Below are 18736 nucleotides of genomic sequence, written 5' to 3' on the forward strand. Positions count from 1 at the left end.
AACTGCCACTCCTCAACCCACGGCCTGGAGTGATCATAATTTGATCAAGTTTGAGGCAGTAGGTGTTGAAATGAAGAAAATCCCCCACATCCCAAAAAGAAATAATATATGCTCATGGGTTCGAGACATTTCCAAAGTCACCGGACCTCTTCTTAGCACAACCTTTTCCAGCAAAATGGACCCTATTAAATTTCATGATTCCCACACAGTAGAAGAGAAAATCTTACTGTTTAATTCAGTGATCGTAGAATCAATAGAACTTCTAGCCCCCTTGAAAAAAAACTTGTCTAGTAAGACAAGCAGATAAAAACCCTCCCTGGTTTAATCAGGCGACCAGGGAGATGAAATGGCGATGTCGAGCAGCTGAAAAACGGTGGAGAAAAGATTACAATACCGACCTTAAATTGGAATATTTAAAATCTTTAAAATTATATAAATCTAGCATTAAAAATACGAAAAAACAATATTTCACAGATAAGATTACAAAAGCGAAAAACTCAGCGGCAGAGCTTTTTCGCACAACAAACCTCCTAGCAAATCCTAACTGTTCGCTTCCTCAAGAAGAAACATCTCAAAAGTTTTGTGAATCCCTTTCTCACTTTTTTAAACAAAAAAATGATCTAATCAGGAGCAACATAGTGGTGGAACCTGATGCAGAAACTTTTACACCCTATGATGGCTCGATGTTCTCGAATTTTAAACCCGTTAGTTCATCTGAGATTCTGTTCATCCTCAAGTCTCTCAGGGCATCGTCCTCATCGCTGGATCCCTGCACTGCTCAGCTGGTGAAGGATGCCGCTGATGCTTTGGCCCCCTATATTGCAGACATTGTTAGTATGTCATTTGCCACCGGAGTTGTTCCTGGCATTCTGAAGCAGGCTGTGGTTAACCCTCTGCTGAAGACACCAACTGTGCCACGCTCCGAGTTGAGCAACAATCGACCTATTTCCACCTTGCCTTTTTTGGCCAAGATCATCGAGAGAGCGGCGGTATGGCAAATTCAGCCTCACCTGGAATCTAATCACATTCTGGATGACTTCCAATCGGGATTTCGACCTGGTAGAGGGACAGAAACTGCCCTGGTTAAAGTCCACGACGATCTCCTGTGGGCTTTGGACAGAGGGGAGGAAATTGCCCTGGTACTCCTGGATTTATCGGCGGCCTTCGATACCATCGATCATGATAGATTGACAGAGAGGCTACTTACTGTGGCTGGTGTGGATGACAGGGCGCTAGCTTGGGTGACCTCGTTTCTCCACGACAGGGTTCAAAGGGTAAAATTGGGGACATTTTACTCCTCTAACATCTCCCTGACGTGTGGAGTCCCCCAGGGTTCGGCTTTATCTCCAATCCTGTTTAACATCTATATGAGGCCACTGACCCATATCATCCGCCGCCACATGCTTCCCTATCATATCTATGCCGACGATACCCAGTTGTACTTTCGCCTGGCCAAGAAAAAGGAGGATCAAATCAATCTTTCTTCATGCCTACAGGATATCCAGTCGTGGATGGGAGCCAATTATTTAAAACTTAATGGCTCCAAAACTGAATGCATCATCTTCAGTAACCAGGAGGTGAATAGTATCTTTCCCTCATGGCCGGACTCGTTTTCTCCATCTCCGAGTCCTGCCACTAAGGTCAGAGATCTGGGAGTCATTCTCGATTCCAGGTTGACATTGAAGCCTCAGATTAATCAGGTGGTAAGCTCTTGCCACTACCACCTGAAGCTTCTGAGGTCTATTTTCAGATTCATTGCCCCCTCCGATCAAATCTCGGTGGTCAACGCCATCATCAGTAGCCGATTGGACTACTGCAATGCTCTGTACATTGGACTGCCTCAGAACATCATACACAAGCTACAGTTGATACAGAACGCAGCTGCAAGGCTACTTACGGGTGTGGCCCGTAATGACCATATCACTCCATCATTAAGAGCCTTGCACTGGTTGCCCGTTCGTGAACGGGTTCTGTTTAAAAATGGTTGTTTGGTATATAAGGCAGTCCATGGTATGGGACCAGACTATCTGAAGGATAAATTCACACGCTATACTCCCAGTCGATCCTTGAGATCGGCTGATTTAGCCTTATTGAAGATTCCAAATTTTAAAAAGAAAAAGTGCGGAGGGAGAACGAGTGATGTTCAGGGAGCGCAATTTTGGAACTCCCTGCCTCTGACATTAAGACTTGAGAATGATCTACTGAAGTTTCGCCGGAGCTTAAAAACAGTTTTATTTGCTCAGGCGTATGGGATGACATGAAACTTTTAACCTGGTTCAAATGCATGTGATTATAATGCTGTTGTTTGCTGGATATTGTTTTGTCTGTTTTATTGCTGGTATGCGCATCGAGACCCTATGGGTAATAAGACTGCGTTTCTTAAGAATTTTTAATAAATAAATAAATAAATAAATAGACTTTCATCGGTGCATAAAACGATCATAAGGTGAGAATAACTGGAATCTACCGCACTACTGAATGCCAAGAATCTGATGCCAATGAATCCATTAATATTTGCAACCTTAGTAAATATGAGCAAAGAAAGCTGTTAAAACCTTTTCCTTATTGTTTAAACATTTGATCTCAAAACATTTTGATTTAAAAAAAAGTACACAGAAATACTCTCTTCTAATAGATATCAAACAATTGCAAACCCAACACAGGTTTATCTGAAACAATATATTTGTTAAATATATGTGGCACTATTAATGGCAACCCTATGAATTTATTTGAGAAAAATATATTTGGAGTATATTCCCATTGATATTTTAAATGTTTTACTACACCTGGGTATTGTTCAACAACGACTTCCTGTTTCCAGGGGTATAAATGTGAGATGACACATAGGCCAAATTCCCGTAGTCATTCATCAAGATGGATAAGACCAAGGAATATAGTTGTGATGTGTGTCAAAAGGTTGTTGAACCTCACAATATGGAAAGTGGCTATAAAAAAAATAGGAAAAGCACAGAAAATTCTAATTTCCACAATCAGGGCAATAATTAAGATGTTCAAGTCAACTGGAAATGTTATTAATCAAACTGGAAGAGGACATGAGTCTATATTGTCTCAGAGAAATGTACAAGTAATAGTTCTAGTAGCCAAAGAAATCTGTGAGGGTCACAGCTGGTGAACTGCATAAGTTAGTTGTGTCTTGAAGTCAGAAAGTCTCCAAAACTATAAATCTGACATCACCTACATAAACACAAGTTGTTTGGAAGTGTTTCGAGAAAAATGCCTCTACTATCATCCAAAAACAGCTCAAGTGTCTGCCGTACACTACTGGAAGATCAAATGGGATCCGGTTCAGTGGTCAGATGAAACCAAAATCGAGCTTTTAGGCAAAAAAACACCTGAGGTGGGTTTGGCACACACACAGAGGTAGCCACACGTTTAAATATGGTGGTGTCTCTTTAGTGTTTTGGGGCTTTTTTCTGCCAGAGGACCTGGACATTTTGTTAGGATGCTTTGCATCATGGGCTTGATCAAACATCAACAGATATTAAATGAACACCTGACTACCTTTGCCAGAAAGCTTAACATGAGCCGTGGTTGGACAATGAAGTATACATCATAATTAACACAAAAATGGCTAAATGACCACAATATCAAAGTTCTACAATGGCCATCCCAGTACCCTGACTTTAACCCTATAGAAAACTTGTGGGGTGAACTTTAGAAGGGAGTCCACCAGCATTGACCACCAAATTTAAAGGATCTGCAAAGATTCTGTGTGGATATACGGTCTCAGATCCCTTGCCATATTCTCTCCAACCTCATCAGGCATTATAGAAGAAGACTCGGAGCTGTTATCTTAGCAAAGGGAAGTAGCACAAAGTACTGCCAATAATTGTGCTCCACATATAATTAACAATAATTTTATTTTTGGGGGGATAAACCTGTGTTGTGCTTGCATTTGTTTAATATCCATGGGAACAGAGTATTTGTGTGTATTTTTTTTAACAAACGGGTTAGACAATAAAGACGCAGCCTTCTTTCAATCACGTATGGTCAGCTTGTTTTTATTCTTCAAACTAGCTGAAATGAAACAATTTTTTTTTTGGTAAAATTAGGGCAAAAAACTTCTAATACAAACTGTAACAGACCACTAAAGGGTTTAGAAAAAATGGTCTGTGTGCAGTAGTCCTTTAGTTTTAACCCTCCAATTTAAAACATTGCAGTTTTGTAGAAACGGTAATGTTTCCATTGCCGGGTTAAACACACCTCTAGTGACTGTCTTTTAGACACTTGAGATGCTTCCATGTGAGTTAAACGCAGTTCTCAATCAAATTCGGCTCCTAGGGATTGATGATCTCAGCTATGGAGGTGGGGTGGCTGTAGAGAGAGTACTGTAGTGATAGAGAAAATGTAAGTAAACTTACCCTTTACTTTAAGTAGGGGATGGGGGACTAATCTAAACAGCATGAAGGTCACTATAGTTAGGAATACATCTTTGTATTCCTAACGCTATAGTGTTCCTTTAAAGGTAAAATTAAAACATTTTGTTTTTTTTTTATTGAGAAATGGTTACAACTATAAATGATCATTTTACCTTTAACTTGATATTGTGCTATTAATAAATGAAGGTGGGGACCTTTAAGCACATTGAGATTATTTGCGTATTGGGTCACATATGTGAATTAGTCCTCACTTCAATTAAGGTTTTGAGACTTGATGGTGGTAGTGTGTAGAAGAGATGGGGAAAAGGAGGTTCTAGGCATAGAAAATAATTCTGAATAATTGCATACATTCTTGCTGAGAGAACAGAGATTACTTATTGACATTATTCTTAATACTATTATAAAATATTGCAAGAAAAGTAGTAATTACTAGACTTGTGCATTTGTTTTCAAACTAATTGTAGTTGTCCGAATTGAAAGGGACACTATAGGAACCAAGACCACTTCATTTCATTGATGAAGTCATGGTTAAATCTCAGTCCCCTTAACCTTGCTGTCTAGAACATTGCAGGTTTAGAGACACTGCAATGATTACATGGCATGGTTAGGACTGCATCTAGTGACTGTCTTCCAGACAGGCTGTCTACCAGTGGCTGTCTACCTTGGTTAAGACTGCTTTTAGTGGATGTTTACCAGAGGTGCTTCCAGTTGTTTCACAGAGTTAAACTCCTTCAGGTTTTGTATGACGATGTCCATGCTTTTTACATTGGGGAAGATCAATGCGTGTTTGGCGCTTGATGCGTATGCACACTAAGTTCCCCCTTGCACTTACATCAGCAGCAAAGGAGACAAAATTAGTATAGAGGGAACTAATCGCTGGAATAAGGTAAGTAAAATAAATCATTTTTAACCTATTCATTGTTGCATGAGAGGTTGCAGGGATAGAGGCAAACTATATTGTTAGGATACAGGTTTGTGTTTCCAACACTTTAGTTTTCCTTTAAGAAAATCGTTGGGTCATCCAAATTCCATACCTCCATAGTATCACATGGACGTATAACTGAACTAAGGACTTGCTAAATGGACCGGCATAGTAGTTTGTTTTGTGATTTGAAGTTCTGCCCTCTGGTTGAAGGGTAAAATAAGATTAATGGTTAGGAGACAGACACTGAATTTTGATTTTATTCACAGATCAAGCAAAAAAATATCCAACAGAGGGAAAAAAAGGGTAGTAGAAAAAATATTTATATTTTATAGTATATATGAAATACATTTATAATATATACATATATAAATATAGCCTTCATACTGATCCTCCTTTTTTCCCCCTACATTTGTTACTTTTTTTCTAATTTGATCTGTGAACTAAATTATTATTATTATTAATATTTATAAAGCGCCAACAAGTTCCATAGTGCTGTACAATGGGTGGACTAATATACATGTATTTGTAATCAGATAAGTTGAAAGCACAGCAACAGAGGGATTCAGGGCCCTGCTCAATGAGCTTACATGCTAGAGGGAGTGGGATAATGTGACACAAAAGGTAAGGGTAGGGTAGAAAAATAGGTTGCTAGGATAGTATTCACTGAGGTCTAGGTATGTTTTGATGACAGTTTCAGGAGAGGAATCAGAGTGCGGGGAGGGAAAGCTGTTCACAGTTTAATTGATATGCTTTCCTAAAGAAGTACGTTTTTAAAGATTTTTTTGAAGGAGTGGAGACTGGGTGATAGTCTAACAGAGAGGTGTTCCATAGGAATGGTGCAGCACTAGATAAATATTTAAGGCGAGCATCAAAGATAGGAGTATGAAATGAGGTTAGACGTAGGCAATATTTGTGTATTAGTGAGGATAAATAGGTCGGGGCAGCATTGTGTAGTCATTTGTAAGCAACTCTCAGGATCTTAAATTGAGTCCTATATATTATGGGAAGCCAATGTAGGGACTGACAGAGGGGGAAGGCCTGTGAGGTATGGGTGAACAGGAAGATGAGACTCGCCACGGCATTCATTATAGACTGTAATGGGGCAAGTTGGGAACATGTAAGATCCCTGAGAAGCGAATTACAGAAATCAAGGCGAGAGAGGACAGTGGCATGGGCAAGCACCTTAGCTGTATCAGGCATTAAATAGGATCGGATGCGAGCTATGTTTTTGAGATGAAAGTAGCAGGATTTTGCGATTGATTGGACATGAGGGATGAAGGACAGGTCGGAGTCAAAGAGAACACCTAGGCAGCAAGGCTGTGAGGTAGAGCTGATAGTAGCATCATTGACTTGGAGGGAAACAGACAAGGGAGTAGCAACACTTGAGGAAGGGAAGACCAGAAGTTCTGTTATAGACAGGTTAAGTTTAAGGAAATGAGCAGCCATCCATTTGGAAATAGCAGAGAGGAAATCAGAGACACAAGTCAAGAGGGGGGGGGGAGGGGGGGGAGAAATCAGGGGAAGACAGATACATTTGCGTGTCATCCACATAGAAATGATACTGGAAGCCGAAGGAGCTGATGAGTTTACCAAGGGAGGCAATGTAGCTTGAGAACAATAGGGGACCAAGGACAGACCCTTGGGGAACACCAACAGAGAGGGATTGAGGAGAAGAGGCAGAACCAGAGAAAGAAACACTGAAAGAACGTTGGAAGAGGTAGGAGGAGCACCAGGAGAGAGCGGTATCTCGTAGACCAAGATTACGGAGGATGAGAAGAAGCTGTTAATGATCACCAGTGTCAAAAGCAGCAGGAAGGTTGAGGAGAATTAGGATAGAGTAGTGGTCACTGGATCTTGCAGTGATAAGATCATTGGATATTTTGGTCACAGCTGTTTCAACAGAGTGACAAGCGTGGAACCCAGATTGAAGCAGGTCAAGCAGAGAGTTAGATTCAAGGAAGTCTGTCAATCTTGCATACACAACTCTGTCAGGGGTCTTGGAGGCAAACAGCAGTAGTGAGATAGGTTGGTAGTTGGATGGGGAATTAGGGTCAAGGTTTGGCTTTTTTAGAATCGGGGTAACGGTTGCATGTTTGAAGGGTAGAGGAAATGTGCCAGAGGAAAGGGAGAGATTGGAAATCTTAGTGAGAGGCAGAGCAAGAGAAGGAGTCAAAGTGCGGATGAGATATGAGGGAATACGATCAAGGGAACAGGTGGTGGGGCAGGAGAAATGGAGCAGAAACCTCTTCTGCTGTAGCAGGTGCAAATGAGCATAGGACAGCTGAGGGGATGTGGTTAGGGGAAAAGTTGGTAGGGGATGGAGAGAGATGTACTTCAAAATATACACATAATATTTATATGATGTATACATTTTCTAGTACATTGATTGTTCATGTTTCATTTCTGATTCATACCTATTTCATAATGACTAGATAAATTATGTGTGCTAAATTGTTCACATCTTTTGTCATGTAATAAATGTTTAAGATCCCTGCAAAATAATGTGCAAGATCCCTGCAAAATAATGGTAAAACATACTTTCTTTTTTATTTCATTTTTTATTTCTTTATTCAAGCTTTACATTATATTATAAGACAAACTTAGAAAACATATACTCTATAATGCACACGATTCACACAGGTATAAGCTTACATTGATCATAACATTAAGTAACTTAAAGTTAATATACCAAAGGTAATTCAAACCATATAGTATAGCAAAAATAATAAATATTATGTATGTTAAATAGATCTGCTTTAATGATAATAATAGTTAATTACTTCAAAAGGGAAGAGAGGAGGAGTGATGGAGGAGTTTATTATGCAGTAATTGCGAAAATATCGGTTTATAGTAACCCAATATAAATGCTCAGGCCGTTTCACAAAGGTTAAGTAAAAGTTTAGGCCAATCTCTCACGATTTTTTTTATATTTAAATGCATTTCCTTTATTCCTATAGAAACCCTCTTCCATCTGTCTTTGATGCTCTATTTGATTTACTATTTCTGGCAAGATTGACTTAAAGGAGATTTTCCAGTTTCTGGCGAGAGTTAGTTTTGTTGCCATAAGAATAAGAATTAGGAGAAATATATGTTCTAATGAGCATTGGGGAAACTCTAAGTGAAACAAAAACAATTGAGGTGAAATTTAAATTTTTATTTGTACATAGTGTTGAGAATATTTTTGTGGTATTCCTCTGGAGCTCTGAAAGACCTTCACACTCCCACCACATGTGGTATATCGTGCCTTCCTGCTTTGAACATCTCCAACATGTGGTTGAATAGTTATGTTTAATTTTTTTTAATTTGTCTGGTGTTAAGTACCATCTATGTATGACCTTAAAAAGTGTTTCATGCAATGTTAAACAGTGCGTGGCCTTCTGTACCTGCAGAAACGCAGGTTCCCCCCAATTGTTCATATTAAAGAAGTTCCCCATTTCAATTTCCTATTTACTTATGGATTTGAGATTATGAGAGGACCTCAGACTGTCAGTTATTGCACTAACTTTGGAAATGAATTTGTTTTTATGTTGTGTGGAAATAAACGTTTCAAACTCTGGATGATCTTCAATTTTCTTTTTATCAATAAAATATTTAATTCTTAAATACAACATACTTTGAATCCAGTGTCTGGCCAAGTTCTCCGCTATCTTTTCCATGCTTCATCCAAAGTCACAATGAGCCAATATTCCATCTCAGAGGTCCAATTAAAATGCTCCTCATAGGGAAACATTGTTGGCCTCGTGTGCCCTGATCTGCCAATGAGCTTCTTTTAAAAGTGAAGCATTATATCCAGTGCTTCTTCATCAGAAGGAGTGCACATCTGCCAATCCAAGAGCAGAAGAATGGAAGTATGGAGAGTTGAAAGGCTGCATGTAATGTAGGTGGTTTGACAAATGGAGGGAAATAACTATTATATAATGTGGGGAGGAGGGATGAGCAGTCCTAATGGAGGGAGGAAATTTAATAATGAGTAAGTTTGCTTCTCCATGCAGACGTGCTCACATCAGCGCCTGCAAGAAAAGAAGCTCATTACGTCCATCTCCATTTTTCTCCCAGAACTAACATTAGTGAGCCCTGGGCTAACTAAGCCATGTATGTCAAGGGTGTACCTACACCCCTGCACAAACTGACTAATATATCTGTATAGACAGCATTTAAAGCTGAAACACTGCATATACACATTGCTTGATAACTTCTAAAAGCAGCTCCACCCCAATTTAACCAACCAGTAAATCAATTGTACATTCCATCTCTCTCTGTGATAAATATGTGTTTTTATTTTAAGATTCATGATACATGCAAATTTCCCATTTTTATAAATCCTGTGCTCCTGCTGCTTTGCTGGCACAGTAATCACAATTTGTATTCTAACGGTTTGCTTATGCTGAGCAAAGAGAAATGTTGCCCGCACTGTAAAACTACTTGAATTTAAATACATCTAATGGCAGCTTACTATCAACAATACTCCTAAGGTGTGTCAGTAATTACATTATATGGTGTGTAATAGCTTCTAACACTGCCCATGTTTCTTTTCCAATTAGTTGCTACAATTTTTCCATTGGGGCATATGGCAATCTTTTCATACAGTGTGCAACGCACGACCAGCTCTCTCAAATCCCTAATATATGAGAATTGACTTCTCTGTCTGCATTGGAAGCTTTTATAATGGCGCTCGTGCTGCTTGGTTGGCAGTGATGGTCCCTGACTTGCAGAAAAGCAGATTAGTACAGCTCTTCTCCCATTAAGCCGTCAGTTTTAATTTAACAGAGCGGCTCAGCTCATGGAGACTATTCCTTTTACCATTTTTCTCTCAAAGGTGCAGGACTGATAAGGAATAAAAAAAAGTAAGCTCAAATGAATGTTTGATTTTTTTTTTCAGAATCTCTGGAGTGAGGTGCTAAAGAACTGAAAAACGAAATAGCAATGTCTCTGTGCAACAATGGTGCAAGGATTCCTTCGCCACAGGAAACTGTTAATGGCTTCCCACAAGCCAGTGCTTCGGGCACTTGGCATAAGCCTGAGGAGGAAGCAAAGACCACCGAACCAAGTCTTGTTAAGAAGGCCCACCGAGAAATCTTGGACCATGAACGAAAGAGACGAGTAGAACTTAAGTGCATGGAGCTGCAGGAAATGATGGAGGAGCAGGGGTAAGTCTTCATTCAGATTGTTTTTTTTTGTATGATTCTGTTAGTCAGAATTGACATTGTAACAATTTGCTGCTTGATGGTTATTAGTTGTACATAATAGAGTTTACAGAACTATAATGGAACCATTGGTGAATCTGAACCACCCATCAAGAAAAACTGCCACATAGAGTAACGGTGAATAAAGGTCATCTTTAGGTTGGCATAGAAACAGAATCTGTACAATGTGCTAACAAAGGTGCCAGCAAATTTACAGACTAAAATATGTACTTATCTGAGGATTGCTGCTGTCTCATCCCAGTTGGATGCTGCAGTAATCGAAGCACAGGCACATACATTCTTTCCCTTCTCTAAATGCTGTACCAATATTTGTAGTTTTTATCTTATGATTACAGTATAGCTAAAGAATGTATTAAAACAAATTTAGATCAATCTACATTTTTTGATAAAGTGACACATTTATTATCAATGCATTATAAAATAAAATGTAATAAAAGGTACGGGAGGATATTAAAAGGCACAAGAGGGCTGGGGGGCACAAAGAAACATACAGGGGAGTTGAGGGGGGACAGATACACAGAGGGGCTGAGGGGGAGGAAGAGACGCACAGAAGGGCGAGGGGCTGGGGGGAAAGATGCACAGAGGGGTTGTGGAGGAGAAAGAAGCACAAAGGGGCGGGGGGTGAAAGACACACAAAAGAGCTGGGGGGAAGAAAGAGACAGACAAAGGGGCTAGGGGAAGTAAAAAATACACAAGGAGGGTTGTAAGAGACACATGAGAGGTAAAATACAGCAAAGGGGACACACAGAGGGTAAAAGGGGGGCAAGACATAAAAAGGGGTAAGTTAGTCAAAAGGGGGGTTAAAAGACACACAGGTGAAGATACATTTTTTTTCGGCGAGGAGTGTGTGGCAAAATGCTTCTTCGTGTGTGTAGTCAAAAATCCTTGACCCTGGTATGCAGTGTGTGTATTGAATACATTGTGTTTGTGTGTGTAGTGTATCTAGTGTTTGTGTGGTGTAAGCAGTGTGTCTAGTGGATGCAGTGTCTGTGTAGTGGATGTGTATGTAGTAATGTCTGTTTAGTGGATGTAGTGACGGTAGTGTATGTAGTAGTGTCTGTGTAGTGCGTGTAGTGTTGGATAAGTGCTGGGTGGTGAGCCACTAATTAAAATGTACATGAAATTACATTGGGCTTATCCCCCCTCCCTTCCTCTTTCCTGTGGACTGGAAGGGGGGAGGGGGGAAGGTGTGTAGGAAGGTGACATTATAGGAGGGCACTGTGTAGTTAGGTGACATAATGGGGTGTTGTGTGTAGGAAGGTGATAGTATGGGGGATAGTGTGTAGGATGGTGACAGTGTGGGGGGGCAGGGTGTGGGGATGACCGTGTGGGGATTACAGTGTGGCTGGGCAGACTGACAGACAACATGCCCTTACTGATACACACTCACTGACAGATAGTCATTGTCTCACACATTGTTTAACTAATACACATGTTCACTGATAGACACACACTGACACAAACACACTCTCAGAGATACATGCACTCACTGACATACACACACTCCCTAACAGACACACACCTACTGACATATACACACTGACAGTCACACACACATTCAATGACAAACACACAGGCATCACTGACAGACACAGACTCTTACTGATTTGACATGAATACATTCACTCACAGACACATATACACTCACTGACAAACACAGAGTCTCACTGATGTGACAGACAGACACATACACATTCACTGACGGACAAACACACACTCACACATTCACTGACAGACACACACACATTCTCTCACACACACTCCCAAATTACTAATATTATTATTTTAATTTGTCCACCCAGCCTCCCTACCTTTGGGAGAGCTGGAGTGGGTCTGTCACTGGGGTCCAGTGGGGCTGCTGTGAGACGGACAGCTATGAGCATATCAGAGGTGGCAAGAAAGATGTAATCCTCCTGCTCTGCTCCCTCGTGGGCCGTCTACTGATGCAGGGAGCCGGAATATGATGGCACTTTGGGATCCATACAGCCAGGCATGGCCTTGGTTGCCTTGTGCGAAAAATCACACACACACAGGCTTACAGTCACACACACAAGCAGACAGTGATGCACACACAGTTACAGTTACACACAGGCAGACAGTCACACACACACACCACACACACACACACACACACACACAGGCAGACAGTCACACACACCACACACACACACACAGGCAGACAGTCACACACACACACACCACACACACACACAGGCAAACAGTTACACACAGAGGCAGACAGTCACACACACAGAGGCAGGCAGACAGTTACGTGCACACACACACACACACACACACACACAAACAGTCACACACATAGGCAGACAGTTACACACACAGAGGTAGAAAGTCAAACACAGACAGACACACACACACACACAGGCAGCCAGTCACACACACGCACATGCAGACATTTACACACACAGAGGCAGACAGTCACACACACACAGGCACAAAAGGGGGTTGCCCCTAGCAACGCAACTGCCTAAAATTGTAGAACTAGAATTACAACTAACAGGGCCTTACCTGACCAAATAGTGTCTCTACCAATCAGGAGTGTCTAATTCTGGTTGTTTGTTTTTTCTTATAAGCCCTACTTCTAGTTGCATTTCCACTTGATGAGTGGAACTGCTTAGTACAGTGAATTAAAAACACTGAACTAAATAAGTAATGTCTAAGAAATGAAATGGGGTAACCCCATATAAGTAAAGGATAGTCAAAAAAAGAAAGAGGTGTTTCTTAGAAAAGTTAAAACATAACTTTTATTAGTCGTGTTTAAAAACATGTATATAGTGCAAGCAGCTAAGAATATAATAATAAAAACGACAATTTTCTTATGATAAATTAAAGGGACACTAAGGGCACCAAAACAACTTTAGCTTAATGAAGAACTTTTGGTGTATAAATCATGTCCCTGCAATCTCACTACTTAATTCTCTGCCATTTTGGAGTAAATCACTTTGTTTATGCAGCCCAAATCACACCTCCCTTTAAGTGTCTTGTACAGCCTACATAAACACTACCTCTAAAGAGTCATCTACTGTTCATACTTCCTTTATTGCACATTATCTTTAATTTTGATTATCTTCTGTTCTATTAGTCACTAGACCCTGCAGGGGCCTCCTGTGTGTAATTAACGTTCAATTTACAATCTTTTTTTTTTTTTTTAATTCTTTATTTTTGCATGTGCATATAGGTTACAGACAAGCGTGCAGGGCCACGACAGCAACTGCAGGCATAATCATAGCATTTCAATGAGTGGCATGTTGGTACAGCACATTTTTTTTTTTTTTTTTGCAAGAACAGAAAGATTACCGGCATATTTTTGTTTAAACGTTAGAGTGATGCTGAGTAGTTTTAAGTTTAGATATAGTACAAGATTGTGTCTGCGGGCTGCGTAAACAGGCTTGTGTAGCCACCCCAGGAAATACAGGCTAGTAATACATATCAAGCATTTGAAAGCATTTGAAAGGCATCAGCTAACAACACTATATTTCGTAGAGTCAGCATAGTTTCAAGAGAAAACAAGCAGTATAGGGGTGTCTAAAGTGTGAAACAGTTAGTTAATAGTTTTGACAAGGATAAACCAAGCTAGGAACGTTTTTAAGGGCTTTTGAAAATATAGGCAGACTAAATAGTGACCGCTAGAACAAACCCATAAGATCACTGCGTGGTAGTAAGGTACTGCAGTGTTACATTGCTCCCCTCCCCCCACTCAATCTCGCTATAAAGCAGAAGCACACAATTGAGCTAGCAGAAGCAGTTAAGCAACAGCTGATAAGTCTAAAAAGTATGCAACTCAGCCATGTATCATTGGTAATGGTGGGGTGGTCTGTCCTGGGCGTCAGCCTTGTGTGTCAGCATAGACAGATGGTAAAAGTTAATTGAAGATAGTCCCCTCTGCCGCCACTACAGGTAGCTGGTACGTGGGAGTTCCACTTGTTGTTAGTCGCTAGGCAGGGTGTTTGCTGTGTATCTACCGCCTGTGAGAGTCCCTTCCGTAGTAGGGGTCCAGGCTGCCCTTCTGCTTCTCCTCCCGTCAGTAAGTCCCATGGTGCATGAGCGGTTGCAGGCGGCTGATGCGTTGTCGTTTTTACCTTGCCAGGGGGGGGGGGTGTATCCAGCCCCCGCAGGAGGCCTCCTTGGGTCTGATCATAGCTTGGTAAGGTACGGTAGTGCCCGCAGATGGGTGGCTGAGGGTGGTACCTGTGGGTTGTTGGCTGTCCCCTATAGGTTCTGCTGATGTATAGTAGTTGCCCATCAGTGCTCCGGTCTTGGCGCCGTCGCATGCGGCCTCCGCCATCTTGGATGTGGTGTCCGGATGGACTGGCGGCCTTGCTGCCGTGCCGACAGAGCCAGCGGTGGTCAGGCCCCTAGGGTGGGGACCGGGATAACCCCCCCGGTCCATAGGGGGGGGGACGGGGCCAGGTCCCGCCGGATTCGTGTCCCATGAGGGGTGCTGTGTTGCGGGATAGTGGGGCAGCGGCCGTCTGCCCCACTCACCGCCGGAGAAGGCCTCAGGCAGTTCGGCGAGAGTGTCTCCTCCAGGGGACTGTAGCTCGTAGGGCCAGCCTCTCCCTGGATCCAGCCGACCCCCTGTGTTGGGCTTTGTTGCTGTGGGTCTGCAGTTCGGATTTAGGCATTATTTTTATCGTTTTTAGTGCGGTCTTGCAGGAGCTCTGCGTGCCTGCGACCATCCAGCTCGGCGGGCAGGCCCCGCCCCCAATTTACAATCTTTTTAAGTAAGTTACATCTGCTTGAAAGTCAAACCATTTTGTTTTCATGCAGGCTGTTTCAATCATAGCCAGGGGAGGTGTGGCTAGGGCGGCATTAACAGAAACAAAAGTGATTTAACTCCTAAATTGCAGTGAATTGAGCAGTGAAACTTCAGGCATAAGCTATACACAAACACTGCTTCATTAAACTAAAGTTGTTTTAGTGAATATAGTGTCCCTTTGACAGATTATGGATCTGAAACCTCCTGCAACAAAGTATCTAAATTGAGAAATGTATACAAAATATATTCAGGAAGGGATAGTTGCTGTGATGCAAAGTTTGGAGCTTAGAGTGACTATTTAAACATGATTTGCAAACATGCTGAATTTAAAATAGGAGATAGTCTCTTCCATACTTACTAGTATAGCACTTAATTAAAGAAATCATTTGATGATGTGGAGTATACTACAGGCAGCCTCCCCACGAACACATACACAAGACCAAAGAGAGCTTAACATGAGCAACACCACAGACAATCTCCACAACATTCCTATAAACATCCACACCACAAGCATCATCTTCCCAAACCCACAATACCACAACCAGCCTCCCACCACGCAACTCCATAATCATTGCCCCTCCGTGCACATATGTCCCCACAGATATAAAACACCACATTCAGCGTTTAATGTTAATTCCATGTTTATTGTTACTCTTACTATTATTATTATAAAATAAATCTAGGATAGGGAGCTACTAGGGCAGGCCTAGGCAACCTTTGGCACTGCAGATGTTTTGGACTACACCTCCCATAATGCTTTGCAGCATTATGGGTGTAAGAGCATTATGGGGGATGTAGTCCACAACATCTGGAGTGCCGAAGGTTGCCTACCCCTGTACTAGGGCATGGACCCCATGCCACTTCATGGTCTTGCTACACTTCTGCCTTCAGCAGTCATTTTTATCTGGTGTTCCATAGCAGTGCTATCCCTAGCAGGTTGTTAGTGTTTTACAGTTCTAAAAAGCTAAGAAATATACTACAACTCCCAGAATTGTTTGCTGTGCCTATAGAGCACTGCTTATAGGATAAGCCCAGCATTACTATTAAAAGTCAAGGGAGCATACAAGCAACTTTGCAGTTTAATAGTAGCTCACTGCATATGATTCTAAGCTAGGCAATTTGTTTCAAATGTGAGTAGCTTTTTATTTTTTATTATTTTATTACATTTTATATGACTAGCTATACATCGTGTTAAATAAACCTATGGGTTAAATCTAACCTACATTGTTCCATTAATATTTTAATGAGATGTGTGTATATATATTTTTTTTAAATGTGTGCTCAAAAGGAATCGTAGTGCTATTTAATCAGTGGGAAACTGCAAGGCTGTAGCTGAAACAGTAAAAAGCGATAATGTAAGTAGACCCAATCATCTGTCATTATTAAGTTTTTTTTGGCATGTAATGTAATGGGAGGAATAGCACAATTACAGATAGAGTATCAACCTTTTTCATATTACATCGCACCGTGCCATCTTGTTGTTCGAGATAAATTAACAATAAACCTTCTCATATGCAGAAATTAGCTTGAGATATTTTGTATATATTTTATAATGATGCACTTTATTCTAATGTGTTTTTAAGCAAACGACAAAAGAGTATGTCCACAATTAATAAATATTCAAGCAATTATACGATAACATGTAATTTACAGCTGACATCCATTATATGTTTTGAATGCATTGCATGATAAATGATTTATGTGGAATGTTTAAAAGCACTACGCGCTATTTAGCCAACCATTATATCATCACACCCACAGAGCTAGCAATTAACTATCTGAAAGCATAACTCTCACATTAACACAATACTGAGAAGTCACTCGTTGGGAAAATCTAAAGTAATTGTACCTTCACAGTTATTTTATTCCAGTGTTTGTGTGTATAATTGTGTAATGGGGGGTAGTTATGGTGTTTGTAAATAGAAAACCCCCTTGACTTTTTTTTAAACTTGCATGAGCTATAGAAGAATAAAGAATAGTATCAATGAATGCTTGAAATAATGCTGTATTGATCATTAGAACATATTAATTAAATATATGCAATTAAAGTGATTCTTTGTGACTCATCGTGTTGTTAGATAAACACAAATGCTCCAACTTTATATATTTGTTGTTGTTTTTATTAGTGTATTTTTTATGTAAGGGCGGCATAAACATTTGAGCTACTGATATAGGTCTTTGGTTTTATATGCAGCTATTTGTTTTATTCTATTTAAAGAGTAACTGTCACTTTCCTTGTTTTTTAAAGAAACACTCCATTGCCCCCCGTACCCTCATTAAAAAAATCTCTAATTAGTAGATAACTTGTATGCATTTATTTGTGCAGGGCCTTGTCTGCAGCCATTGCAAGCCTGTCCTTTTTTACCCAGCAGAGACTTTCAGTGTCAGTCTATGCTGGGGAACACTCCAATCAGAGGCTTGTCATTGAGAAGGCTCTGTGCTGCGACCGTGATCCCATCTTTCCATGCTTCTCGATGAGCTCTAATTCAGCTCAGAGTGCACCTGACACTTCTGGTGTGAATGGAAAAAAAACTTTGTTGGCTCTCTGATTGACACTAAGCGAAGTGTTTCTGTCCCCAACGATAAAACTGATGTCTCTATTGAAATCTGCACATTTATAAACTCACAAATGTGACAGGCTCCAGACATTGAACACACTTCAGCAAGCTGAAGTGTTTCATGTGTGTGGAGTTTTCCTTTAACACTATGTTTACCTATCCATTTTTTAAATCAAATATGCATCTAAGAGATGTACAAACTAAACTTTCAATGTAGAAATCCAAACCTCTTTATTCTACAATTCTGTGCCTCCATCTTAGCTCCCTGTCAATCATCGCTATAAACCCTGTCCGTTGCACCTGGCAGTCAGCATTAGGAAAGAATACAAGAGAACAAGAACTTAACCCCTTAACCCCTTAAGGACCAAACTTCTGGAATAAAAGGGAATCATGACATGTCACACATGTCATGTGTCCTTAAGGGGTTAAACAAAGTGTTCCAGTCCCAGTAATCCAAGCTCCAATCTTGTAGGTATCTCTAAGTCCTTGGTTTTATATGACTAGATAAGATAATTCTTAGTGCTAAGCTTGAGTTGACATTAGCTCTAGGGCCTTTTACTAAACCCACAGAGTATTAATATCTTATGACACACACTTGATGCAATCTCTAAATGTCCCATTAGATACAGCTATTCTGTTACTTGACCCTATCCCATTACATTATTACTAAGACACCTTTTTTATTGGGGTTAAGGACAGTGGCATGAGTCGATGTCATTTCCATTGTAACCATCTCCCATGTTGCCAGGATTTCCATTATATCATACCACATCAAATCTGTCAAAAGAGCTGTGTTCATTGATTTATCAGTATCAGAGACTTATAGGGAACGTACAGAAGCTATACACAAGCAGTAGATTCCCTCCAAATGT

General features: G+C 40.6%; 1 protein-coding gene across 3 annotated transcripts in view; it reads left to right on the top strand.

The window, feature by feature from the left end:
* SRRM3 (serine/arginine repetitive matrix 3) overlaps positions 1–18736 on the top strand; it is a 496285-nt gene that overhangs the window by 191233 nt on the left and 286316 nt on the right. For all 3 annotated transcript variants that reach the window (XM_063456734.1, XM_063456743.1, XM_063456748.1), the window contains exon 3: positions 10205–10472. In XM_063456734.1, coding sequence (XP_063312804.1) covers positions 10249–10472 — 224 coding nt within the window. In that variant the 5' untranslated portion in view covers positions 10205–10248. The remainder of the gene's footprint in view (positions 1–10204; positions 10473–18736) is intronic.

Source organism: Pelobates fuscus, chromosome 1 (assembly GCF_036172605.1).
Source record: "Pelobates fuscus isolate aPelFus1 chromosome 1, aPelFus1.pri, whole genome shotgun sequence".
Classification (NCBI taxonomy): domain Eukaryota; kingdom Metazoa; phylum Chordata; class Amphibia; order Anura; family Pelobatidae; genus Pelobates; species Pelobates fuscus.